The sequence below is a fragment of the Cariama cristata genome, unplaced genomic scaffold, assembly GCF_000690535.1.
Source record: "Cariama cristata isolate BGI_N322 unplaced genomic scaffold, ASM69053v1 scaffold11895, whole genome shotgun sequence".
In the NCBI taxonomy this organism is placed as follows: domain Eukaryota; kingdom Metazoa; phylum Chordata; class Aves; order Cariamiformes; family Cariamidae; genus Cariama; species Cariama cristata.
This window is the reverse complement of record NW_009619282.1, coordinates 24,092-48,811: the sequence shown is the minus strand read 5'-3', so window position 1 is coordinate 48,811 and position 24,720 is coordinate 24,092. Positions and strand designations below refer to the sequence as shown.

Below are 24,720 nucleotides of genomic sequence, written 5' to 3'. Positions count from 1 at the left end.
TAAGCACCATATAAACAAACTGTTATAGCTATTGAAGACTAATGAGTTCTACTGATGTCTGGAAGAGAAATGGTGAGAAAAGATAAGAGGAGAAGCTGCCAAGAAAATGGGCAGTGGGGGCTGGTGGGAGGAATAACCTTTGAAGATTATTTGAGAAAATGAAGAGGAACTGAAATTCAACATGAATACTAGAACCTCAGCATTAACAACAACTTTCCATAATAAGCATCTCCAGGGCTAAAGCATCCTTTGCCTTCAGATTTTGACTTCAGGCCCTGATCCAGCAAAGTACTTTAGCCTGAGTAGTATTATTGAACTCAACCTGTGTCAATGGGATTGGCTCATATGCTTAAATTCAAGCATGTACTTAAGTGCTTTGCTGGATCAGAGCCTTGCTTATTCTAGTCTACGGTTACCTTATAAGCGGGAAGTATCTATCAAGCACAATTACCTTTCAGGTGTGTAAGGGATATCGATCACTAATTGTGTAGCAGGTTTTATGATACTGGATGAGGCAGCTATCTGCAGTACATCAGATGCCACACTCTTCCATGTGGACAAACAGTCTGAGTTGACTGTTTGTCACTAGCCATTCAGACTTGAGTATCCAAGACCTGTCAGTCTGCAACATACTTGTTTGAAATTAATTCCTTAAAACTTCCTTCCAGTGGTTGTTACACTAATAGTTTAACATCTTCATTGGACATTATTATACACATCCAGCATCACAGTCCAGAGAACTTTTTTTCTTACCTGTAAAATCCATGATCCTCTTAAAGCAGAACACACTTCACATTTCAAAATGTTCCTTTCTAGAGAACAGAAATCTTACTGATCGCTTTTCCTACGTCTGTCTCCACTTCCTCTTTCATCTTAGATGCTTTCAGTGAAGATTAAAAATAGCCCAAGTTACCTTGTTTTAAATATAGATAGACCCTGAGCCCCAACATGCTGTGCTATTATCCGTTTCCTCCAAGAACACAGCAAATACAGATTTAGTAATAGAGGAAGAAATATTCCAGCAAAGGCAAACTTGTTGCTGTGTTCCTAAGGAGGAGGAAAGACAAGCATCCTAGCCAATCTCCATGAAAATAGTTTGCATGGTTTGTGAGCAGCCCACCTGGAGCCTCCTCAGATTTTAAGTCTGCAAAGACAGGATTTTGCAATCTGCTCCAGAAATTCCTGAAGGTCAGAAAATACAGAAGACCCCTGAGAACAAGAACAATGGCAAAACCTAAAATGGGCAGAAAACCACTGGAGCAAAAACTCAACATCAGGATCAAACACTTACTAGCTTATTGTAAATTGATAAGAGATTTTAGACTCATCTGATTTATAATCCTAAGGGTCAGCTCCTTAAGGGTAAGAAGCTGGCTTTTCTACACTAGACCTGGTCCTTAGATGGTGTAAAAGTGACAGCTCGTTCACATCCGCACAGAACCCAGGGCACATTTCTTTGGTGAAAGGTGGCTAAGAATTCCACAGCAGCTACACTGAATCTGACTCTGCTTCATACAGCTAAAACATACAGAAAACATGTATCCGCTATTGCATATCAAGTTCCTTACAACCAGATATGCATCCTTTGACATGAAACCTTCGTTTTCAGTCCTGTTTTTAAGGTAAGAGGGTTTATAACAACTTCTTTATATTCAGGTTATATCTCATATTTGCAAAGTGCAGAGGTTATTTTTACATGTGTGCTACTCAAATTGATTAAAAAAATCTTATTGGTGTGTGTACACATTTACACCCCTTCTTTACGCATATAAATTTGTTTATGAATAGAGTTTTTCTATAAAATCGTAACTTCTTTGAAATGTACAAGTTTTAAAAGACGCCATGGTCATATGATAAATAATGGCTAAATGATGAGTTCTTAAAGTAGTAGGATGGCAGTAATAAATAGATCAAAGACTTCCCTATGCTAATATCCATATGAGCGATAAACAACGGTATTTCCTATCCTGTAATACATGTCATGGCTCTGATCCATAAGGTTTCACATTTTTTGCCTGCACATAGGCACGCACAGGCTCACAGAGCAGATGTGAACACAAGTCTCTAGTGTAATTCATACTCCAGTTCAGCAACTGTGAGGGTATGCTGAAGACAACGCTATGACTAACACGGTCAAGAAATTCCTGAGAGAATAAGAATGATGGTTAACAGTTCCAAGAAACTCTTCCTCTGGGTTATTATCCCATAGAAAGAGAGAGTGGGTTTTAGCAGCCTTAACCAAACAAACAGCTCTGAGAAACTAGACATATTCCCTCTGAGATTACAGCGAATGAAAAAAAAAAAAACCATCTTATGTTAAAAGTGGTTTGAAGCATTCACGATACTGTCAGTGAAGTACTTGGACTTCTTCCTGCTTTGTGCATCAGATCAGAGTTTCCATACTCCCAAAGGAAACTAAGCATTGGCTGAAAAAAAGAGAAAGTCCCCTTTACCCTTACTGTTATCTTTCCACAGCTGGCTTGATTGAACCAGTGTGAGGCACAGGCACAGACAGCCATTACTACAGCCACCAGAAAACAATGCAATAGCAACTCAAATGGGCACGCCTGTTTAAATGCTTTACATCTGGGACGCTCTGCTCACACACCGCAAACTGACTGAAAGGGAAGTTGCTTGAAAGCTGTATTTTCTTGTAGTGTTGTCCAACTCTTTGAGTTAGCTGGCAAATGAAAGATATGATCCAGTCCCAGGGCACCAAAAGCCAGAAATTAAGTAAAAAACTACCTGAGTAATGGCTTAACATAATGTTAAGATTTCAGAAGTGTCCACCTCCCTTTTTCTAACACTACCTCCTTACATTTCCTAAAGCAACTTTGCCATCCTAACACAGAGTGAATACACAAAATAACACCTTCTTAATATACATGAAGTAGTGTTGGTATTCCCACAGATTTCCCAGCTCAGTCTGTCTCTGAATAAGTAACACCAGTAAAAATATTTCTAATATCTAACCTTTAAGTTTTCTGTGTTATGTTTCTTAGTGTGCTGAGACAGTGATTAGCACAATCAAGCACTGGTTGCAGGCTGAAGTTCATTACTGGTGCATTACTGTGGCTCTCTATTTGCTGGTACACAGCATCAGAGCATCCCTTAAGAGAACATTCGATAGCATCACTCATCTATCTGCATTTTCATACAGTCCAGATGGTTGCAGTAGTAGGGAACCATGAATCAGAGCAGCAGGAGAAGTACATTCTGCTGCAATTTTCCTTCTGGTGGTAATCTTGATGCATTTAGATTAATCTTGGTCAGGAAGTCTACAGTTCTGGGTAGACGCACCCAAAGACCTAGCAAACAAAATAAACCAAAGCAGCTGCACTCAGTTGCTTGCCAACTATCAGATGACCAGATTTGCCCACAAAATCTCAGTAAAAGATTACAGCAGCTCAGCTGTGTGACAATTCCCTACCGTGTAGAGTGAATTTTCTTTTGAATTCCACAAGGGTGGCATTCTGTTGCAAATAGGTTCTATTACTAAAAATCAACTTAGAAATCTGTGTACTTTAGCAGATTAACTATTACTATGATGTACAAACCCAGAGAGAAAGAGGAAACAAGACTTCTTCCATTTGGCAAACGCAATTTTATTTCTGGATTAGTTTTAAGAGTTAAAATTTTAAACATTCAAACATGTGTACTCTGCCAGACACATTAATTGGCATACTGGAACAATACTGCAAATGAAGAAAGTCAGTATAATCATTTTCATATAAGTCCAGAGTTCTCAGGAACATAATTGTTATTTTTTGATGTTACTGAAAAGAGGGTTTCCAAACCTTGAAAAAGCAAGACTTCAGTGGGAATTTGATATGCCAAAGAACTACAAACTGGCTCTCATTAGTCCAGATAAGAAAATCTAAACTCGGTATGAAAAACAGAATACAAACTGGCAGATACAAGGAAGACAATGACATTTCTAAGGAGATGTCTTGATAATATTAAGAAATTACTAAGTCTACAACTGTAATCATACTTATTTAAAGCCAGGTTAGTATAGATTTTATGGGCTTGAGGAATTTACTCAAATAGAATACATATAGTCACCAAAAGCAAAATGTGTAACTGTGACTACACATAATGATTTTATCTGGACTACTTGCTAGCTATTTACTTTGCTGGTAGAAAAGATTATTTTTCTGTATAAACGTCATCAAAATTATTCCTTATAATGCTAGCACTCCTGGTATTAGTAGTTCTTCCACTGGCAGGGTTTTTATACTCAAAACAACTCACAACCGAGCAACAGAAATGGATGTTAAAAGAGCTACAAGAATACGTGTGAGAACAGAAGTTACCTATATACATTCCCATTTCTCCAGGGAAAAATCACTATGTATGGAGTAAAAATATAATCCTTTTTGCACCTAAACTGGCCTGTGAACATGTAATCACAAGCGTTACATGTGGGAACAGACATCCGTGTTCTATCTTCATTTGTCATTTTGCTGTCTATTTCCAGGAAAATTGGAAGATTATTTTCAAACTTTGGCCCACCAAAACAGCAAAAAAATAGATTGAGTTCTCACAGACCAAACTATACTCACTGGCAGTCCTTCTCAATGATCTTGCAAAAATTTCTTGCTGTATGTCAATAGAATGATTTGAAATTACTCAAATTACCTGAAGAATCTGAGGTCTGATTGCTCACATTTCTTTCAAATAAAGATGCATTTCATGTGGTTATTGATTTACTATTAATTTACAGAGCAGCAGGTTTCTGCAGGGGAAAGACTTAATTTCTCCAGTGTAGTCTTCTTTAAAAAAATGTCCTGCAAAAAAAAAAAAAAGAGAAGGAGATAGTGAAACAGATGCTGTTACCTGTAGCGCAATTTTTAGTCTTTCTGGTAAGCACAATTTCATGTAACTGGATCTCAGTTGAGTCATTTTGATTTGTATTGCAAGTAATAATTGAGAAGATCACAAATACCCACATGCAACAAGAAATCTTACCTTAGTCCTTCTAGAGATCTATGACTGTACTTGCAGTAATTGCAGCATAGAAAAACCTTACACAGTAAACTGAGTTTGTGACACAAGGATAATTTCAGGACAAAACCATCATATAGTGACAAATTAACACAGACAAACTTCAGTGAAAACCAGTCAGTCATGAATACTTGTTTACAGGCACACTGCCATATAATACAAATGGAAACTTGTTCTTTGGACAAGCCTTAACAAGGAAATAATTTGTAGTTACTTATGAATTCACAAAGCCACAGCAGTGGTCCACAGATAAGGAAAAAAAAAATTTAGACTAATCCTACTTGTTCAGGCAGGGCCTATTTATTTTATAGTCTGACAGATGATAAACCAATTCTGCAGAGGATCTCTAAGGGACATTATGAAGTAGAAACTAAATAATTATATTTTAATAGGACAGGCATGGCAAAAGCCCAAAGAACACTCCAGCATGCCAGGAACAAAAGCAAGCATGGCATGCAATGCAGAGGCAGGCACATGCTGAAAAAAATAATGCACCCTCACAATGGACAGTCATGTTAACCCAGGTCTGGCTATTCACCATGAGGGAACACTGCAGTGGCTACAGCTGCAGGAGATACCCTTGTCTGTACACGGGTGCACTGCCTTCAAAAACCTTTCTGTGTGTGTTGGGACTGACTGTTGATGAGGGAAAAGTAGGGCTAAATATACAGGATATGAAAACAAAAATAAGTGACAGTTATTTCCTTGCTTGTTAGTTTATGCACATGTATTAAACATGATTTTACAGCAGTCTTCAGTCGGTGTTAGCCAGTACAATTACACTGATTTTACAGCAACTAATACTCTAGTATTCTATACAGAACAAGAGTCTGGATTAACAGTAACTACAAGACTTTCCTCTGCTGTTTTACTTGGTAGTAAGGATATCTTCAAATCTTTTCCTTCACTCAAGCTAGAGAACATTGGTCTTGCTTTTGAAAGTGTTAGTCCAAAGTAAAGCCAGTTGTATCGACTTGATAGCTCTATCACATCTTAAGCTATGGATTCTTGTTTCACATCTATGGTGATTATCTTAAAAAAAAAAAGGGACTCCTTGAATGTCAAATTGCCAAGATGCCCAAATCACTTAGCTCTTTTGAAAATTTTACACTTAGGTTGGCTTAGACAAGGATAGTAACTGCCATTTAATTAAAAAAACCCCACAAAACAGAATCGAATGTCTGTTTGTGAGGAAGAATGCTTATGGACATTTGTTTCTCCAAATTATGATCCATGGGACCACAGCAAGTGATCCAGACTGAAGTATGTATTTTATAAAAAACAAAAACAGAAACCCAAAACCCCCAAATCCTCAAACTTCAAATCGAAAATATGAGTGTGTAGTCATGTACAACCCAATTCTGAGAATCACCATTTTGCAAAGTCTGGGAACCACTGCTGCAATGCATGATAGCTACTTATAACTATCAAATTAGCAACCATGTGACATAGAAGGTTATGTAGTCCACAAGAAGTAAATACTTGAAATATGTCTGATCACAAAAGCAAACTGTATAGACTATTGTTACTAGCCTTTTAATCCCCAGAGAAAGAAAGCTTATGCACTTACATTTCATCATCGTATTCCTTTGGAGGCGATGCTGCAATGACTAAGTCAATCCAATCCTGAAAAAGAAATGCACAGGTAAGTATGTGCTGCTAAATACTGCTTTTAGAGGTGGTTAGTGGACCACCATGGAATATCAGACAGAGAATCAGGAAGGCAATCTATTCCTGGAAAACCACAAGGAGCAACAGAAAGACATCTATTAAAGATTTCTATAATAGGAAGACCGTTTCAAGATAGAGATGTTTGATTCGTATCCTGAAATTAAAGAAAAATCTACTGGTCTTGCAACAAGCTTTTAAAAATAATTATTTAAAAGTATTATCCTGCATTTGGTCATCTTAGTAATTTCTTGCTGAGAAGACTCACTGTAGCTGAAGTGCAGTGTAACTTGTACATTAAGAAACCAAAGATAAGATATCTATTATCATAAAATTCCAATCAGCTTGCAAGTCATTTTCAGTACCAAAGAGAGATTCTACAGCTAAATGTACTATAAACACTCAGAATGTAATGTGTTTAAATACCAATCTTGACATGTGGCTAAGTGCCATGAACTTTCACAGTAAATTACATGCGTGACTTTCAGACATGTATATACACCAATACCTTCTGCAGATTTCAGCTCACTTTGGTAGTACATGGCATAACTGTTACTTTTGATGTTTGCAGCCTTATTTGTGTTGATGTGGCAATGTCATAAAAGAAAAATATACCTCATATAAGCATTATAGGTAGAATGAAGTATTCCAGGTTACTTACCCCACCCACGTTCCAAGCTTTTGCTAGAGTTGCCTGTGCTTCTGCCAGCCTGCTGTCAATTAATATCTTGCCATTTACAGCTAGTATTTCATCCCCCTTCACTATGCCTCCTGGTGAAAAGACCAATATGGTATACATACACATAAGCAAAAAAAATTCTGTGAGTCTTTTCTGTCCCGTACTTATGCCGTACTGAGTATAATGAAAAGTGTCTTCACTAGATGTGAAGGCTTAAACTTTCTTGTCTATGTCAATTTTTAGTGTAATACAGGCAAAAGCAAAAGGAATTTTTATGCATGGAAAAGCCACGCTAATCTCTTATGGATCATGGGATGCTGGTTGACAGCCGGCTGAACATGAGCCAGCAATGTGCCCAAGTGGCCAAGAAGGCCAATGGCATCCTGGCTTGTATCAGAAATAGTGTGGCCAGCAGGACCAGGGAAGTGATCGTCCCCCTGTACTTGGCACTGGTGAGGCCACACCTTGAGTCCTGTGTTCAGTTCTGGGCCCCGCACTTCAAGAAAGAGATTGAGGTGCTGGAGCGTGTCCAGAAGGGCAACAAAGGTGGTGAAGGGCCTGGAGGGTAAGTCTTGTGGGGAGCGGCTGAGGGAGCTGGGATTGTTTAGCCTAGAGAAGAGGAGGCTGAGGGGAGACCTGATCGCTCTCTACAATGACCTGAAAGGAGGATGTAGTGAGGGGGGGGTCAGCCTCTTCTCCCAGGCAACTAGTGACAGGACAAGATGGCATAGTCTGAAACCACACCAGGGAAAGTTCAGGCTAGAAATGAGGAAGCATTTCTTCACAGAAAGGGTCGTTGGGCATTGGAATGGGCTGCCCAGGGAGGTGGTGGAGTCACCATCCCTGGAGGTGTTTAAGAAAAGACTGAATGTGGCACTTAGTGCCATAGTTTAGTTGACATGGCAGTGTTAGGGCTAAGGTTGGACTCGATGATCCCAGAGGTCTCTTCCAACCAAATCGATTCTGTGATTCTGTGACCAGTAAGAAACTAGTTCAGTAAGATTTTCCATAGTCACAGTTTGTCTGGGTAATCCATCTACACAGCTTACAAACTGAGGTTGATAGTAGGCTGTTACAACTATGAAAAAGGCAGCACTACTTGAAGTCCTGAAGGTATAAGTGGCATTTGTCAAGGGTTTGCAGGACTGTCATTCTTTTGCAAGAGGATGTGTAATGTTTAGTCCTTAGAACTGATTTTGACTTGCTAATCTGGAATGAAGCACAGTCAGCTAACTGGGACTGGATTCAAAGAAGGGAAAAACACAGATGGTAAGGGGACAGCCATAGCTATAACAGACCCTCACAGCAGTGAAGAGGCAAAGAGAAACAGAGTACTTGAGAGATCAAGCAGCTGAGATGTTCTCACAGCAAGAGTGACTTGAATTTAGATGCAGGCTAGGACAAGGTCAGCAAAGGCAACGCAAGGAGATACTTTCCTGTCTACCTACCTGGTCATCACCAGAATTCTCAAGCAAAGGATGAGAGATACTGGCCACTAGGAGCAAAGCCTGGATGTGTTGGTATGCTCATTCTTGTGCCTTTCAGAGAGCTAAGCTGTTAGTCAGAAGGCTCTGGCCTTTAGTGGGATTTTGGGAGTAAAGCCAGATGTTTTACAAAACAAATTACTACTGAAATACGAACAAAACTAAGCGGTGTAGTGTAGCCATGGTCAGAGGTAACTGCTTTGCACATGAAGTACTACAAATGTCATTGCTTGGAAACTGTCAATAATGGAGACCATATTCTGCTTTCCTTAATTAACAGAATAAGCCAAAGAATCAGGTGTTGTTTTTTGGTTTGTTGGGATGGTTTTGGTTTTTCTTTTTTTTTTTTTTTAAAAGATCAGACTGGAAAAAGGGAGTCCTTATTAAGAGAACAGATCTACATTTTCAGGCCACGTTATTGAAAACTCTGTAGTGATAAAAATACAGCAGCAGTAACCATTTCTTCTTAAACACTATTTGTAAATTTTACATAGTTATTAATTTAAAGCAGCACCCTTCAAAACCATGAGCCTCTGAGCTGCCCTTAGAGCTGAGACAGAACATGACTGCTTAGAACAATCTAAGTGTGCCTCTCAGTACTAGGGATAGCTATGAAGTCAGGCAACAACTCTCAGTCAGCGTGCAGCAGCATTCAAGTTCCCCATTGTTACTCACCATGTTTGTCTGCAGCACCCCCCTCATAGATAGCAGACACAACTATCTTTCCAATTGGAGAATCAATTCCTCCCTCGACTGCAAGGTCTAATGATCCTTCCTGTTAAAAAACAGTTTTAGTTCAGAGAAGGCTGTTAATTTTTGCCATCAACAGGAGCTTAATCTTTCCTTCTTTCCAGTAAATGGGACTGTACATTAAATGCTTACATGAACCCTTTAAATACCAATCAAATAATACAGTATTTACCTTTTTAATTCGTAATAGCCGTACATCTTTTCCCATAATCTGCTCTGGGGTAAACTATGAAAAGATATAATGATTAGTCATTTCCACCTTAGAAACACAAAACAATTAGGCTGATCTATGTAGTTTATGGGAGAAAAGGGACCTTTCCCTCCTCCAAAATAGTGTTAGAGGAAGATCAGAACACCAGATCATCTTTTCCTGTAAGAAAGGTCCTTTTCAACATGACTAAAAAAGACAAATACACAAGCCCCAGTAAACCAACAAGCAATAATCTTACCCCCTCCCAGCCCTCAAATTCAAGGATGTGTTTTTTCCAGTGTATTTCATATTAAACAGCAAGACATATTTGAATTCTCTCCTTACCATTGAATATGGATCAAAATCTTCCAAATATTTCTGGAAGCCCTGAGAATAAAGCAATACTTAATTGTAAAAACATCAGGCTCATGCACACACTTAACACACAAACTCCATTTTATTTATAAGTGAGAGAACATATAATTCTGTAAGCAGTGAAAGAAGATAATAAATGGAGAAAAGCACAGAAAGGCAGCAAATAGTCTGTCCTGACAGTCAGGAGACATTTCAAAACCTTATGACAGATCAGCAGTTTGAGCTGGTCATACTACAGAGCAGTTTTGAGGAATAGTTTACCACTTTGTAAGTTCCACAGTCCCTCTCTACACTTGACAGAGCAGAAACAAATCTTGAAAGCATCATGGGCAGGTATGTTCTGCCACACTCTGAGCAATGTTTCTTGGGACTATCACCATGTTGGGCACTATCTAACACAGGCAGAAGTGACAGGCTCCAACTCATTTGTCAGCAACACTACTCCATGGTGACAGGGTTCCAGCCTCCTTCTTTCCTCCTTTCCATGGAGTTTCAGGGACTTGGCTCCATACCACAAGCAAACACAGGACAACAACTGATTTTGGTTTTATATGGTACTGTGGAGAACCTAAAAGTTTTGGCAGGGAGTGTCTGAAATAGGGAAGGTAATACTGCAGTTAGGTAGAGCAAGATTTAAGCTTTGAGAGGATCCACACCTTCTCAAGCTTTCAAAATCTAAAGCACTACCCTTGTCAGACTAACACTGCAGGGAAAAAGCAGGAGTTACCTTTTCTGCAGAGATGAGAGTTCCCGAGTCAGCAATCAGGAATCAACAGTGTTTGGGTGGTGGTTTCTTGAGGAGGCTTAGTAGTTACTGGGTAAGACTGTATGGGCAATGCTGGAGATTTATAAAAACTCTGCACTTACTCTGCATGTTAAAGTAAGGACTTCGGGACTCAACAGAAATCTTTACTGAGGCACCTGAATGCTGTATCACTCTTGTGGCTTCAAGCCACAATAACCTGGGGATATGGGAACAACGCAGAAACACACAACCCTTTGCTGACACACAGCAGGCAAGCCATTATCTGATGCAGACCAGTGGCTCAGTGCATGATCAAGCTTGATATATTCATTACTGCCCTCTGTTCTACTGGATCCATCTGACAAAGTCTAATCCACTCTTAGACTCAGCTAAGCCTTTTTCCACTTGCAAATCTAAGACACAGCTTAAGATTCCTCTGGGATCTTTAAGGGCTGGCTGTTAAAGTTGCAGCAGAAAACACTAATGACTCCTCCTGTTATCATCTTTGTAATCTCTCTCAGTTGCCTAATTTTGACAGGACTATGGATGACCCTTTGGGGTCACATCTCATCCTTACCACCACTGCCTCTGACAAAGTCTGTGAGCACTACTAGACCACTCCACGTTAGCAAACCCTCAAATGTGCAACAGTGCTGCCCATTTGTCTAACCACGCTTAGACAGACCATGCAACAGTGGTGCTGATGACTCTTACATGGACTGGCAGTCATTACATGCAGGCATACCGAATTGTACAGTGCGAACCCTGGCTTTCCTGCAGGCTGCCTCCCTCTTCACCTTTTCCCTGAGATCAGAAGATCAACTTAAACAAATCATGTCCTCGTTCCATGTTTCTTCTGAGACAGAAGAAATATTTGCAAGGGTTGAAGCATGATTTTGTCTCCCCAGGCTCCAGAGCGCTAAATTTTCAGGGCACAACTGCAGAACTTTTGCTTACTGTCACAAGTGCTTTTTTTTTCATACAGAAATATGTTTTAAAAGCATTTTTTGGGAATAGGAGGATGAGAAACCTTATTTAGCATTTAAATTATGGGTTGCATTACATTTGTTAACTGCTAGTTTTGAGGAACCAAATAAATGGGAATTTATTCAGACTTCACAGGAATTAACCACAGACTTCAGCAAGGGTAGAATTTCATCCTGGGAAAAGAAACTAATCATTCTTTCATTTACAAAGTGTATTAATATTATGAATAGTTTAACTAAAACTGTAAGACAAACATTTTTACAATGATACCTACCTAAACAGCTAATAGTTTGAATAGCTGAATTTGTATTGTCCTTTGGAATCATGGCTGAAGTAGACATCTGTGGTCTTAGAGTAAGCAACTTAGAGGAAAGAACTCCAGTCTCAGCCAAGTCACTAATTCTTTATGTAATCTAAAGGAAGTCAGTGAACTCTTTGTCCCAGGTTGCCTTCATGAAAAACAGATGTTGCCCTTGAAGAAAGTTTTCCTGGGAAAATAATTTTTAAACAGGGTCAAAAAACCCAACCTAAACCCCCCAAAAAACCTGCAAGCAAAGAAGTGATACGATCTGGATCCAATAATGCACAAATACAGCTATGATACAATTAAGATATCCACTGAACTGTAACAAATGTTCCCAGAAATGGGCATCACAATGCAGAGAGCAGAGAGCATACTCCATATCCAAGCAGAGACTAATGAACCAAGCAACACCAAGTAGAAACCACAGAGCTAAGCCTACCCTCCCACTACTCAGGACATCTCAAGCGAAAGAGCTAAGTCTATTCTAATCCTTTCTTGACTTCCAGTAACATTTATAGGACTGAACATAAGTAGAATCTGGAACATTAAAATGTTTGATTGCACTGAAACAACTATCTCTGGACTTCTAGATGAAAGGTAAAGTTACTACTTAAGAAAAAAAAACAACACACAAGCACCTAAGCCAATGGTACTGATCACTGAAGTTTCTAGCATCAGTAGTCAATAGCAATTGAGACCTGACTGAAATAAACAAAAAAGAATTGAAAGAGAAATTCGTGACCAGATATAACAAAATTTTCTAAAAAACACATTTGCAGAGAACAACTGTTGTACATACAGAACACACTAACATTCAATGGCAATCTGAACAATCTCAAAGTTTGATTTATCTCAGTCAAATCCAGTTTTCCCTTCTAGATCTAGACTGAAACTGATCAAAAGAAGAAAAAATTCATTATTAATCTTAATGGTTTACCACTCAAACTCATACTGTGAGCTCACAACTGTGCGTCAATGTTTTCATATAACATGGCAATGCATCTAATTTTGCCTGCACTAATAAGTGTTTTGCACAGAAACTGGCACATTTAACAGGAGCAGAGAGGTTAAGCACAAAGTTCACTTCTTCAAGGAACCACCAGCCAGCCAAAGAGGAAGAGATGAAAACTTCATCACTGTGACAGAGGAAAGCAATAAAAGCAGTAATACAGCAGAAAAACCCTACACAATACAGGAAGGCTATATGCATAAGTGCTTTCCACTACTAGTTCCTCTTATTTCCTAGCAATAACTATGTTATGATAATAGCTCTATTTGTTAACTAAGACTATTTTGTTACTCAAAGCATTGCAACTGGAGACTAAAAGAAACAAGGAAACCTTAGGAATATAAAAAATAATTTGCTAGTATCAGATCAGTTATTACTGTTCAACTATCTTAAAGACTGCACTAACCATCTAAGTAGTTACAGATTATTCAATCTGAAGGATTTACTATCATCTCATTCTTCACCTGTCTAGACTAGCAGGAGCCACAGGCACACACTGAACATTTACAAATACTAGCAGTTTTCATGCCCTAGGACTGTCTTGCATCCTCTGTTTTGGAAATTAAGCAACAAGATTAGAAAGGAAAGTTTTAAATCTATGACCACTCAAAACAAGAAGTACCACACAAAACATGGAAAATGTTATTTTACTTGTTTTTTGTTAGATCTAAATGATGAATTGTAAACCACCATCCTCTTAAACATCTCTTGTGGCTGCAAAAGAAAGAAAATTGCCAAACCAGACATTGACTTTTTGCTGTAAATAATATCACCTAGTCACAAATAATCTCCCTGCTTGTTTTTCCTCTTCTAGTGACTGAATCACACTCGCACTTGTTAGTGCTTGTTCCCTATACCATTTCAAGATGAGAGAACACACACAGTGAAATAGTACTCAATACAAAGAGGAAAGAATTCTAGAAAAACTACATAAATAATGCACATTTCCATACCACAAGATTTCTTAAAAGTATTTTCCATTAATCCTTTTATCCCTAATTTCTACAGAACAGTGCTGGGGTCTCTTCTCCATGATTTTTGAAAAAATAATTGAAAGAAAACCATGGAAAAATGCTAGACAAGTAATTTCCAAAATATTGAAAAGTCCTGTTAAATATATGTTATACATTTAAGATTTGCTCCCCTACCAGGGATTTCCTGTACTGGAAGGCGAATTCCATTCTTAAATTCCTCATGAATTTGATAAGTTGAAAGAAGAGATATATGTATTTGGGCTCATCCTGAAAGATGCAATTACCTGAATATCATTTACTAGTACAGGTTCATTCTACTTAAAGAAAAATTCCTCCTGAACTTAATTGACTTATTTCGGACCAATCTTGCTTCAATTTGGATATCTACAAGTAATTTCACAAGGTTAATAACTGCTGGATTTTGTGTTGGGCTTAAATAATTTTAATTGCATATTGATTCTGTTTTTCTTTCACTTCCAGTGCATTAACAAAATGGTACACTGTAGTTCGGAATCACTTAAAATACAGAACGTCTTATTAGGTTATAAAAATTTTCAAAAATAAAATGGGCTAAAAAAATTATACAAATCACTTCTCACATCTCTCCAGCCTCCACTCAAAACCCTGCATCAAATCAGGTAATGTATTTGAGCCTTCTGAAACAAGAACAACTGTCTACAGACTACACTATGGTATTTACACTACCAAACTCAATTTGCTTGAAAACAAATTACTATGTATCAGTTTCAGTACTGATTCTATCAGTGTCCTATAGCCATACCATTACTTGGAAAAAATATATCTATTCCTGAGTTAATGAAAGACTTGTGGTCTTCATTCAATTAACACAAAGACTGAGTTTGTGTCTTAAAGGACTTTTGGGCAAGTCTGGCAAGATTTTCCACAAAACTCTTTACCCCTTCTTTAGCCACTTAGAAAAAAAATTATTTCCTTTTCACACAGATGGTATTTGTATAGCTATGGCCAATAATAACTGAAATTTCTAATCACCGCACACCTTACCACAGTGTCTTAGCACCTGTCTCAGGTCCCTTGACTGTAGTCCTGTAGAATCAGACTTCAAATCTGGCAAATCAGAGCAAAGCTTAAATATTCATTCTTCCTTTCAGAAATGCTGCATCCAACCACAAAGCAGTGAGGAAAAAGTCTTTAGCAGCAGCAAGTGCCTCAAAGCCTTCTAACTCACACAACAGGATGTTTGTGATAGTTGGGAGACCATAGACTAATGTTCGTGTTGGTTTTGCTTCTCTGAAAATGCTACCATTAAAACATAACAATCCTCTCCTGTTCTCTGAGCCAAAATTTAATTAGCTTTGCCATGAGTGTATTCCAATTCACTCTAGTACAGCAGAGACAAACAGTTCACACTGATTTTGACCTACAGCAGTTCTCAGCATTCAAGGCCAAACTCAAGGTTTAATCCTCACTCATCATCTCGCTATTTATAAACGAGTACAATTTATTTTTCATAAGCTGTTAAAAGATCTGGGAATTCTGACCTGAATTCAGTTAATATGAAGACTTCAGTCACAACAGAGATTACACTGTTCCCATCTGGCCCAACTACCTTTCAAGTAACAGGAATGCTTTACCCATTCTTGCATCTTAATTTTATTCTTATGTTCATAATTTTCATCTTCTTTACTAGCAATTTTCTCAAGTATAAGCTCACTTGATTAGCTGTTTGAATCAAGTAAATCCATCAAGATCCATTTCTAGAGCTTGGTACTCAGGACAGCTAAATTCAGATAAAAACAAGGTAGAAGAAATTATGTGCATTATGTCATATTAAGACATAAACACTGGAGTTCCATAAAGTGTGTGAAATCTAGCAAGACAAGAAATAATGTAGCAAAAGATAATTTGCATTTGGTGATACTTCCCTTTGCTAAGAGAAGCCGAACTGGTCCTGTATCTGAACCACTGACTTAAAAAAGGAACACCTCCTCACTGCAACCCCCCACTCGGCAAACAAACAAAAAACCCCATTCCTTCTGCATGAAACTAAATAATAATTCTTACACATTTCTGGAGACAAGCAGGTACCTCCTTGTCTGTTTTGTCATTCACTGGTCTTTTCATTTCTTAACTAATAGAAATAGCCTCCCTCTTTACTTCGATACTCAAGCAAGTCTTGGTCCACATACTAATCTGACTTCATTGCACCGAGGATGAATACTCTTTACTGCATTAAGTCACAAAGGGAAGTAAGAGGTAACAGGTCTATAAAACCCGTTTATAGACTGATGTTTCTCTCAAAGAATATTGCTCCCAATGAAACTGTGATCTTCCAACTAACGTAAGACAGTTTGGGAATGAAGACAATTGACATCTGAAGCATTTTAGCAGACATGATTTGGAAAATGTGCATACATGCATAACAGATCATAAGAAATTTCCCTATGGAGGTGGATCTTATTGCCAATTTCTCTAATTGTAAGCAGTCAGTAACAAAAAAAACCCAAACCATCAAACAAGCAAGATTTTCAATTTGTACCAAGACTGACTGATCACACATAAGACTATTATAAATTTTGCAAACTAGTTTATAATTCCACACCAGGTATTTATTTTCAGGACCTAGACTATATTAACTGCAGATTATGATTTTATTCTGTTCATTCCTCCCCTAAGGAATTTCATATTGCTTAGAGATGCTGAATTACTGAACACAATCAAAATGAAAGCTCCAATGCATACAACTGAAGGAAATATCTACATTGGAGGGATTTGAATTTATTTTTAGCTTGTGTACCTGCCTGCACTTGAGCAACTTATAAAAACTACTCTCATTTATCGGTTCAATCCACTTATAATACAGAAGTTGCAAGATGACCACGCCTGTGGGAAAACTGGTTAATAAGTATCACTTAAATTTGTTCAAACTGTAACAGAGAAAATAAAGGAAATAGTATCCAAATTATTAAAGCAGGAAATGACAAAAAATCCATCACACTTTCATTAAAGACAGTTAGGAATATTGTGTGCATCATTTATTGTCACATATAGCATAAGCTTGTAATTAAACAAATGGAAAGCAAATGTGATTTTTTCCATTGCTTAGAAAGCTCATGTTGCAATACACTGCCTTGCCCATATAAATGTATATATACACGCATATCCACACACATGCATATAACAGACACACGACTCCAATTCTAACAGTCATGATAACCCTCAAGAATACATACTACTAATTGGTCCACCAGCTATTTTAAATGAATTTTCAGGGCTGTCACTTGGGAGTTACCATCCATCAAGCAGTATTTATTATTTTTTTTTTTTTCCCCTGCTTAGTAAGCCTTGGTTCACCTTTCCTCATATACCACAATTCCCAAAGATGCTACATGGTTGGTCCTAAAATATTGAGGTTGAGTTTTTTCTTCATTTACATTTGAAACAGAAATGGAAAAGAAATAAGGAAAAGAATCTGAGTCAACTTTGCAGTAACATTACATGACCAATATATTGGAGTCTAAGATACAACAACACATGCTTTTTTCTCTGGAAATGAAGTGATGTGGTATATATCTACATTTCAAGTATGTTCATGACTATTTACCAAGGAAAAATACAGCGTAAATTTTACTATTTCATTTCTGACAAATTAATTCAGAATTTATAAGAATAAAAACCAGCATGTGAATAAATGAAAAGTAAGATCTAAAGAGTCTAGGGCTCTACATGACTCCGGAATGATGCACCCCAGTACAAAAAACTGTCACTAAAAGTGACTTTTAGATCATGGGAAAAAAAGGGAAAAATACCCTCTTGTACTTACCATCAGTGATCACTTGAAAATCTACATGAATTTTAGTTAGCAGAAAATGAGATAAGCATTGATTCTTTCAGGACAAGTCAAAAATAAGCCCCACAGTACTGTAGCAGTTGGAAAAAGAATATTAAAGGGCTTACCAGAGCCTCCGATTTGATTGTTGGCCTGACCATAAAGTTTGGGTCAGGATGCAGCATGACTGGTTTAGAGACTATTGGTACCCCTGGATGCCTTTGGGTAGGTGGACTTGGAGCAAGTTGCTATAGGGTTAATTTAAAAAAATTACATTTCACAATGTAATTTGTGCAAATCCATAATTTCACCAAGATGCCTCAATTCAAATCATTTATAGTAATGAATTTAATGACACTAATACAACAAAAAGCTTACAGAATTATTTTAACTAAGACTTACAAAGTCAAACAAACAAAACCATAATTTCTCTTGCATCCAGATAGTAGCTTTTTCCCCTAAAATCTGACTTCACCAGCAAGTTTATAGAAAAATCTCATCCCTGCTGTTGGCATTTATCCTGTAAAGGCAATGAACTGAATGAGAAACTACAGGAAAAAAAAAATGCTAAAGTGTAAGAATATAGTGAACCTGAAAAGAGATTTTAACTAATCTGTGGCTAAATAGATCTTTTAAGATGAAATTCACCAGGACTGCAGCAAACATCTTTCTATAAACAATTTCAAGTTAACTTATCCTGACTTAAGAGCAAGAGTTTGTTACGCTAATTACCTACCCTTGACCCTATAAAGAACAGATACTCAGAGGCATCCGAGACCTAATCATGCAGCACGTACTAACCCTACTCAGTCAAAACTCCCACTGACGTCAAACACAGTTTTATTCAAGAAAAGAGTTCAAAACTGAGCCCTGTGGGTTTAGTTTCCGACTTAACCCCAGCAACTCTCAGCACACTCTTGTCAATGTTTCTCACAGGAAATGTGATGTATTCCAGATATCATTCATATAGTACAAGCTGTATCCTCTGAAATTATTTGAATTTCTTCCAGCAAATGGGTTAAGCCACCTTTTTCTTTTTTTTTTTTTAAAAACACAGTGGATTTTTTTTATCCTTCGTTTCTCTGTCCTCCCCCCTGCCCCCCCCCCCCTTTTTAAAAAAAAAATAATTGAAGAAAAAAGTTTTAGAACTAGATCTTTGAAAGTCCCTGTGGATATCCCTCAACTAATGTTGTTCCACACTGCAAAATATATCATATTGTTAAGTTTTCTGGTCTTAGAAAAATCACCAGGTTCACAGATATCAACTTGTTAAAGTTGTACTGGAACTGGGTGATTTCTCCTGGAGTTGCGCAATTTAGAGACGGACTTTTCTAGAGTGCCTCAGAATGGGGAAACCTGACATCTGGCCATCCTGAATCAAAATCAGTGCAAAGAGTTATCAAATGTTGGCTCTTCTGAGAAGAAAGCTTGCTTCTTAGCACCCATTACATTTAAAATGTAGTTTGGTCCTAGCTTGTTTTCTCTGTCTTGACAGAAGAACAAAGTATATGCTTCATGACATACCAACATCCAGAACACGCAAACATGGACCATTATGTTGCTGAAGTGTTGAAATACGAACTCCTCAGACCATCAGGAGTCACTTCCACTACCTGGTATTAGGTATCTGGTAACACAGCAATGGATCCATGCACATGAAAGCAAATGCTAAATTTCAAATAAATTAGCCATGCAGAATCAAACCCTTGATACTTCCTTGACATTAACATTACATGGGAAATTCATAAAGCTACAGCTATTATTAACAGTATATGACATACCAGTGGATTGCTTGACGCAGAAGATACCTTGCCGACATGGGAGGTGCTTCTTACAACCTAAACAGTAACAGACTCAGTACTGAGTTCACATAAAGTATATAGCTGCTAATAACTTTGAGAAACAGGTCAATTTATGCCAGGTATTTTAATAGTTACTTTTCAAGAATGTATTTGACAGTATTTCATTCCCTTTGTCAGGTATTTGTTTAAGATGAATTTGAAATTAAACAATCTGGGGAAAAATAAAGTTAGTAACACAGAGAAGATTTAGCAGTTTGAGTAATATTAGAAAGTAAACTTATGGAACAACAGTTGTCTCATTTTTGGCTTTAGCAGGCATAAACAAGATCTTTAGTTACTGAAGTCAAATAAATGCACCATTTCTGTTTATCTGTGGTGTTAAAAAAATGACTTTTTAAAAAGCAGCAAGGACAAATTGTCCAGCTTCTGATTTTTCTTCCACGTCTGAAACCACATCAGGAATACTGATTTATCTGCTTATAAACAAAGCAGCTTTGGCTCAGTACTAATACTTTACCAAGAGCTTAGTTCTTTCGTCATATACACTAATTATATTCAGTGAAAACTGATTTATTTTTGAAGGCTAGGTTATTTATTTTTCGTTATTATCTGATGTATTTTTCTTTAATTATTAACCTCTCTTCTCTAACATATCTAGCAGTAAAAAACTGCCAGAAACGTGTATTAGAATATGAGTTTGGGGTCAGATCCAGTATGGCACTTCCTATGCTACTTCTTTTACCTGAATATTTTCTATTAGCATTAGGAGAATGTATTTCTCCTCTGAACACTAGTATTTTGTACACTTGTGTTATTTCACATGATTTTTATTTCACAGAAACTTGGAAAACCTATTATCTGTAAGAACATCCGACATCTCCATTTCAGCGGATCTTGGCACTTCAAACACCTAAACCACATAGACTGAGCGCTATTGGAGGTCTACTTAAGTTTATAAGAGATTCATAGTTCACATTAGGGCAACTATTCACATAGAAATAACCTGCTGGTTTTCCCTAAGAAGTGATTAATTTGCATACCCTCCCCCACCCTAACTCGAATCATGCAAATGCAAAGCCTAGTATTTCCAAGTAAACATGCAAAAGCAAATGCAAACCAACAATGCAGTCAGTCAATCCATGCAGAAGACTGTGTAGGAAAGAAGTGACCATATGGGATCCTCTTCTGCCGTTTGAAAGAAATAAGAATCTTTTGCCACAAAAATGAGTACACGAGTCCTACACAGTGCTTAGCAAAGGGAATTATGATGAAACAGCTGCCATTTCTCTCCTAAAGCAAGATCTAGCCCAAGATTTCTTAAATTTGATCCTCTTTTGGACTGAGATTGTAATAAGGAGAAAGTTAGAATGTTTTCTCAAAGAAATCCCCAACTCCTGCATGTGCAAAAAAAGTCAAACCTGATTACTGGCTCTTGTTCATTTAAAATGATTCTACTCGTAATTTATTCAGTGTTGATGTTTTAAAATTTTGAGTTTCTGATTTTAAGCTAATTTGTCCACTATTCTCTCTAACAAAGCAATTTGATGACATATTTTAAACACTTTCACAAGTCATTCTCATTACACAGATATTTTTCTCAATTTTAACTATGAGTTAAATCCACTGCCTGCCATTACTTTTGTTTTTTTGTCTTTAAACGCTCAAGTCCAAATTGTCTTTTTAACCAATACATTCTGCCCAAGATACCTGCATGTGGTAGGGTTACAGTACACATAGGGAGGAGAGAGCAAAACCCTCTCAACTTACATAAAAAAAAAGCAAACCAACCCACTACCTCTGGACTGCGTTCACTACTATGAAACAACGAAACTATCCATGTGGTAGGGTTACAGTACACATAGGGAGGAGAGAGCAAAACCCTCTCAACTTACATAAAAAAAAAAAACCAAACCAACCCACTACCTCTGGACTGTGTTCACTACTATGAAACAATGAAACTATCTCATTCCTTCTTTTAACATTGCAAGTGGCAGATATGTAGATCCAATGGATAAAGCAGGTGATGAAGCAGGGGAGGGAGGCCAAGCAGGGAAATGGTAAAAAAGGTGCATGCATCCAAACAGATCGTGAGGTCACCTGGGAAGCTGGTGTTACTGCCAGGGTTGGACCTCTTGAAAGCGGAACATTTGACATAGGAAGTGGATGAGCTGATGATGCTGGAGTAACTGTGGGTGGTGGTGGCGGAGGTGGTGCCACACGTTGTTTAGGTTTGTCAACTTCATCTAAGTTTATATCATCAAGATCTGTGGTATGAAGCTGCAGGCCACCAGCAAAACGCCGCACTGATGTGGCAGAAGGAGAAGTGGAAGGACGTCCACCTGCCAACTATATGCAACAGAACAGAAATGTGCCTTAACAGCTCATCTACCTGCAACACCTCTGAAGAAGTTAATGGCAAATCCTAGAACATCACTCAGGCTAACTGCTCCTGCACAGGAAGCTCTTGGCTTCTCCCACACAGAATATACATAAACTTTTTCTTCGAAAGCCTTTTTAAAAGCACTCCTTGAGATTCCAGTTCAAAAAGAAGAAAACTGGAGTGCTGTGACAGTAGCCTTTGCTGTTGGGGCAGGAGGGATGACACACAAAAAAAACAACCTCAAAAAAACAATTGCATGAAGTCTTCAAAAGGTAAAATCATAAGACAAATCACAGATAACATAACTCTTCCCTCTCTAGCTCTTACAAAGAGAAAGTAAGAATTGCTCCTTGCAAAGGTGATTATATAAAAGGAAAGTAGTCAAAGACAGGCCCTGAAATTCCATGCCATTAAAAGAGGGCAAAGTGCTAAAGTCTGTTGTAAACATAACCTGACATTAATACAAGAGGGGGACGTAAGCTTAAGCAGCTATCAAAACAGAAAGGTTAGGGTGCTCTGAAATTCAGATCCTCATGAGGTTCTGGACCTTTTAATTTCTGTTAATCAACACCAGGCACATTGTGGGGCTAACAAACTCCAGAGTTTGAACACAATGAGCAGCTCACCCAAAAAATAAGGTTGTGTGTGAAGGATTCTACATATGCTGTTAGAGTTGCCAACGTATCTTTTATCAGTGATCAAACTGAAGTATTTAAGAAAATCCAGCTGATATGCTTTCATTTTGCTATTTTGCACACTCAGCTGAGAAAATGCTAGAGATGGGCTGTCCTACAGATACATGCATCTTAGTCTAATATGACAATACTTCCCTCAAGTGAGTATCTCTGTTGACATTCTTTGGGATCTCCTTGTCTGCCATACTCACCCTTTGGTACTAAAAAATAGGTATTTGGCAGAGGTCAAGAGATTTTGAGTGCTCTTGTACTCAAGTAGCAGTTCAAGCCTGTAGTATCTGAAATATTGTTCAGTTGCGTTTATCCCTCAGAAGCATTCTGGTTTTGTGTTTTACATGAGTTTAACTGCTTGGGTAGTTCTGTAGAAGAATTGTAATAGAATATTTACATATCATGCAATAGAAGAATTGATGGAGCAAATACAACACAGAGTGCTTGTCTTAAATGAGGGTAGAGTTCTAGAAATACAACAGTGATTTTAATCTGTAATGTTCTTTCCTACTTTACAACGAGCTGCTCCACATTGTCCTGAAGGAAACTCATGCGAGAGTGTTCCCCAAGGGTCCCCTCTGTGGTTGCAATTTCTTGGGAATCCCAGGGGAGTTCAGCAGATTGCAGTGTTCCTCTTGGAAGCAGTTGTGCTTGGAAGAGAGCCAGAGCAGCAGGATGGTGGGAAAGCCTCACTCCACATCTAGAACCATCAGGCTCTAAGGCACAATCACTGTCTGCAACTCCCTTCGCTTAAGGGGACTATTTAAAACACAAAACCAAACTGTATTCTTTGGGAGTTTCTTATCTTTTTGTCATTTTCTTAACCTTTATTCCATGCAATACAAGGAAGCATCCAAGAGCTCACCACCAGTGATGTTCTTATTCTTATAGGATACTAAAGAATATGGCTGGGTATTCTAGTCTCAGTTTTATTGTTGGTAGCATGTCCCACCTAGTCCAAACAGCTCATGACCTAACAAAACTGTTGATTTTGTGGTGATAATATACTTTAAAAGGACAAAAATAAAACCAGGTCATCAAAATAATAAAAATATCTCCATAAAATATAGGAACAGCAAATACTATAGATTGTAATTCATCAATTATTGACATTTTTCCCCCTCTTAGAATGGAGGCTAAGAGGGAAAGATCAAGGCAGATTTTTCTCTGGTAAAAACTTGTTGCTTTTAGGAGACAACTAGTGAGCTATTTAGAGATCATGCAATATATGGAGAAGCCACAATTTTACCTCAGGAGACTCATTCTCCACAGAGGAAATCTGCTCTAACCGTGTCTGACAAAGCCTTTCCACCCAGTGCTGCACCTTTTCTGATTCTTCCAGGTCTTCTCGTTCTGTCTCAGATACCTTAACCATAACATCATTGCATGAAAAAAGGTTACAGGTATAGTTACAATACAAATATGTTTCAAAAGTATGAAATGCTATTTAAATCAGTTTTAAAACTAATAATGCTTTTGAGAATGATTTCCTGTTTTTCATTAATTTCATCATTACACATGGACACTCATTAACTGCACAGACATCCCTGATTTGGGCAAAAACTGACTGTAGGAACAAGCAAATGTGGAAACAGGGTTTTGCAGTGAAACAGCAATTTTTTTAAACTTCATTATATTTAGACATAATTAAACAAGTGTCCTGCTAAGATAATTCCACTAAAGATTCGGTTTGTTTTCTTTCAATATAATTTTACACTTGATAGGAGAACAGAACATACCTCTTGCACGAGACGATTTATTTTCAGCTGTTTTTCTTTCTCCAACATTCCTTCTTTCTCTTTGGCAAGTTTTTGCTCAAACTCCATTTCCTTTTTATTCTTCTTCTGTTCACACAGACTGTCACTTTTTGAC

At 37.8% G+C, this 24,720-nt stretch overlaps 1 protein-coding gene across 1 annotated transcript in view; it reads right to left on the bottom strand.

Annotated features, from left to right (window-relative positions):
* Positions 1–6,573: 6,573 nt before the first annotated feature.
* Positions 6,574–24,720, bottom strand: part of USH1C (Usher syndrome 1C (autosomal recessive, severe)) — a gene marked incomplete at its 5' end in the record, with an annotated part of 34,475 nt that continues 16,328 nt past the window's right edge. Inside the window, 10 exons of the mRNA XM_009701190.1 lie at positions 6,574–6,633; positions 7,337–7,446; positions 9,514–9,613; positions 9,761–9,814; positions 10,124–10,165; positions 13,850–13,912; positions 18,109–18,228; positions 21,880–22,128; positions 24,098–24,214; positions 24,588–24,720. The exon at positions 24,588–24,720 is cut by the window's right edge and continues 65 nt beyond it. Coding sequence (XP_009699492.1) covers positions 6,574–6,633; positions 7,337–7,446; positions 9,514–9,613; positions 9,761–9,814; positions 10,124–10,165; positions 13,850–13,912; positions 18,109–18,228; positions 21,880–22,128; positions 24,098–24,214; positions 24,588–24,720 — 1,048 coding nt within the window. The remainder of the gene's footprint in view (positions 6,634–7,336; positions 7,447–9,513; positions 9,614–9,760; positions 9,815–10,123; positions 10,166–13,849; positions 13,913–18,108; positions 18,229–21,879; positions 22,129–24,097; positions 24,215–24,587) is intronic.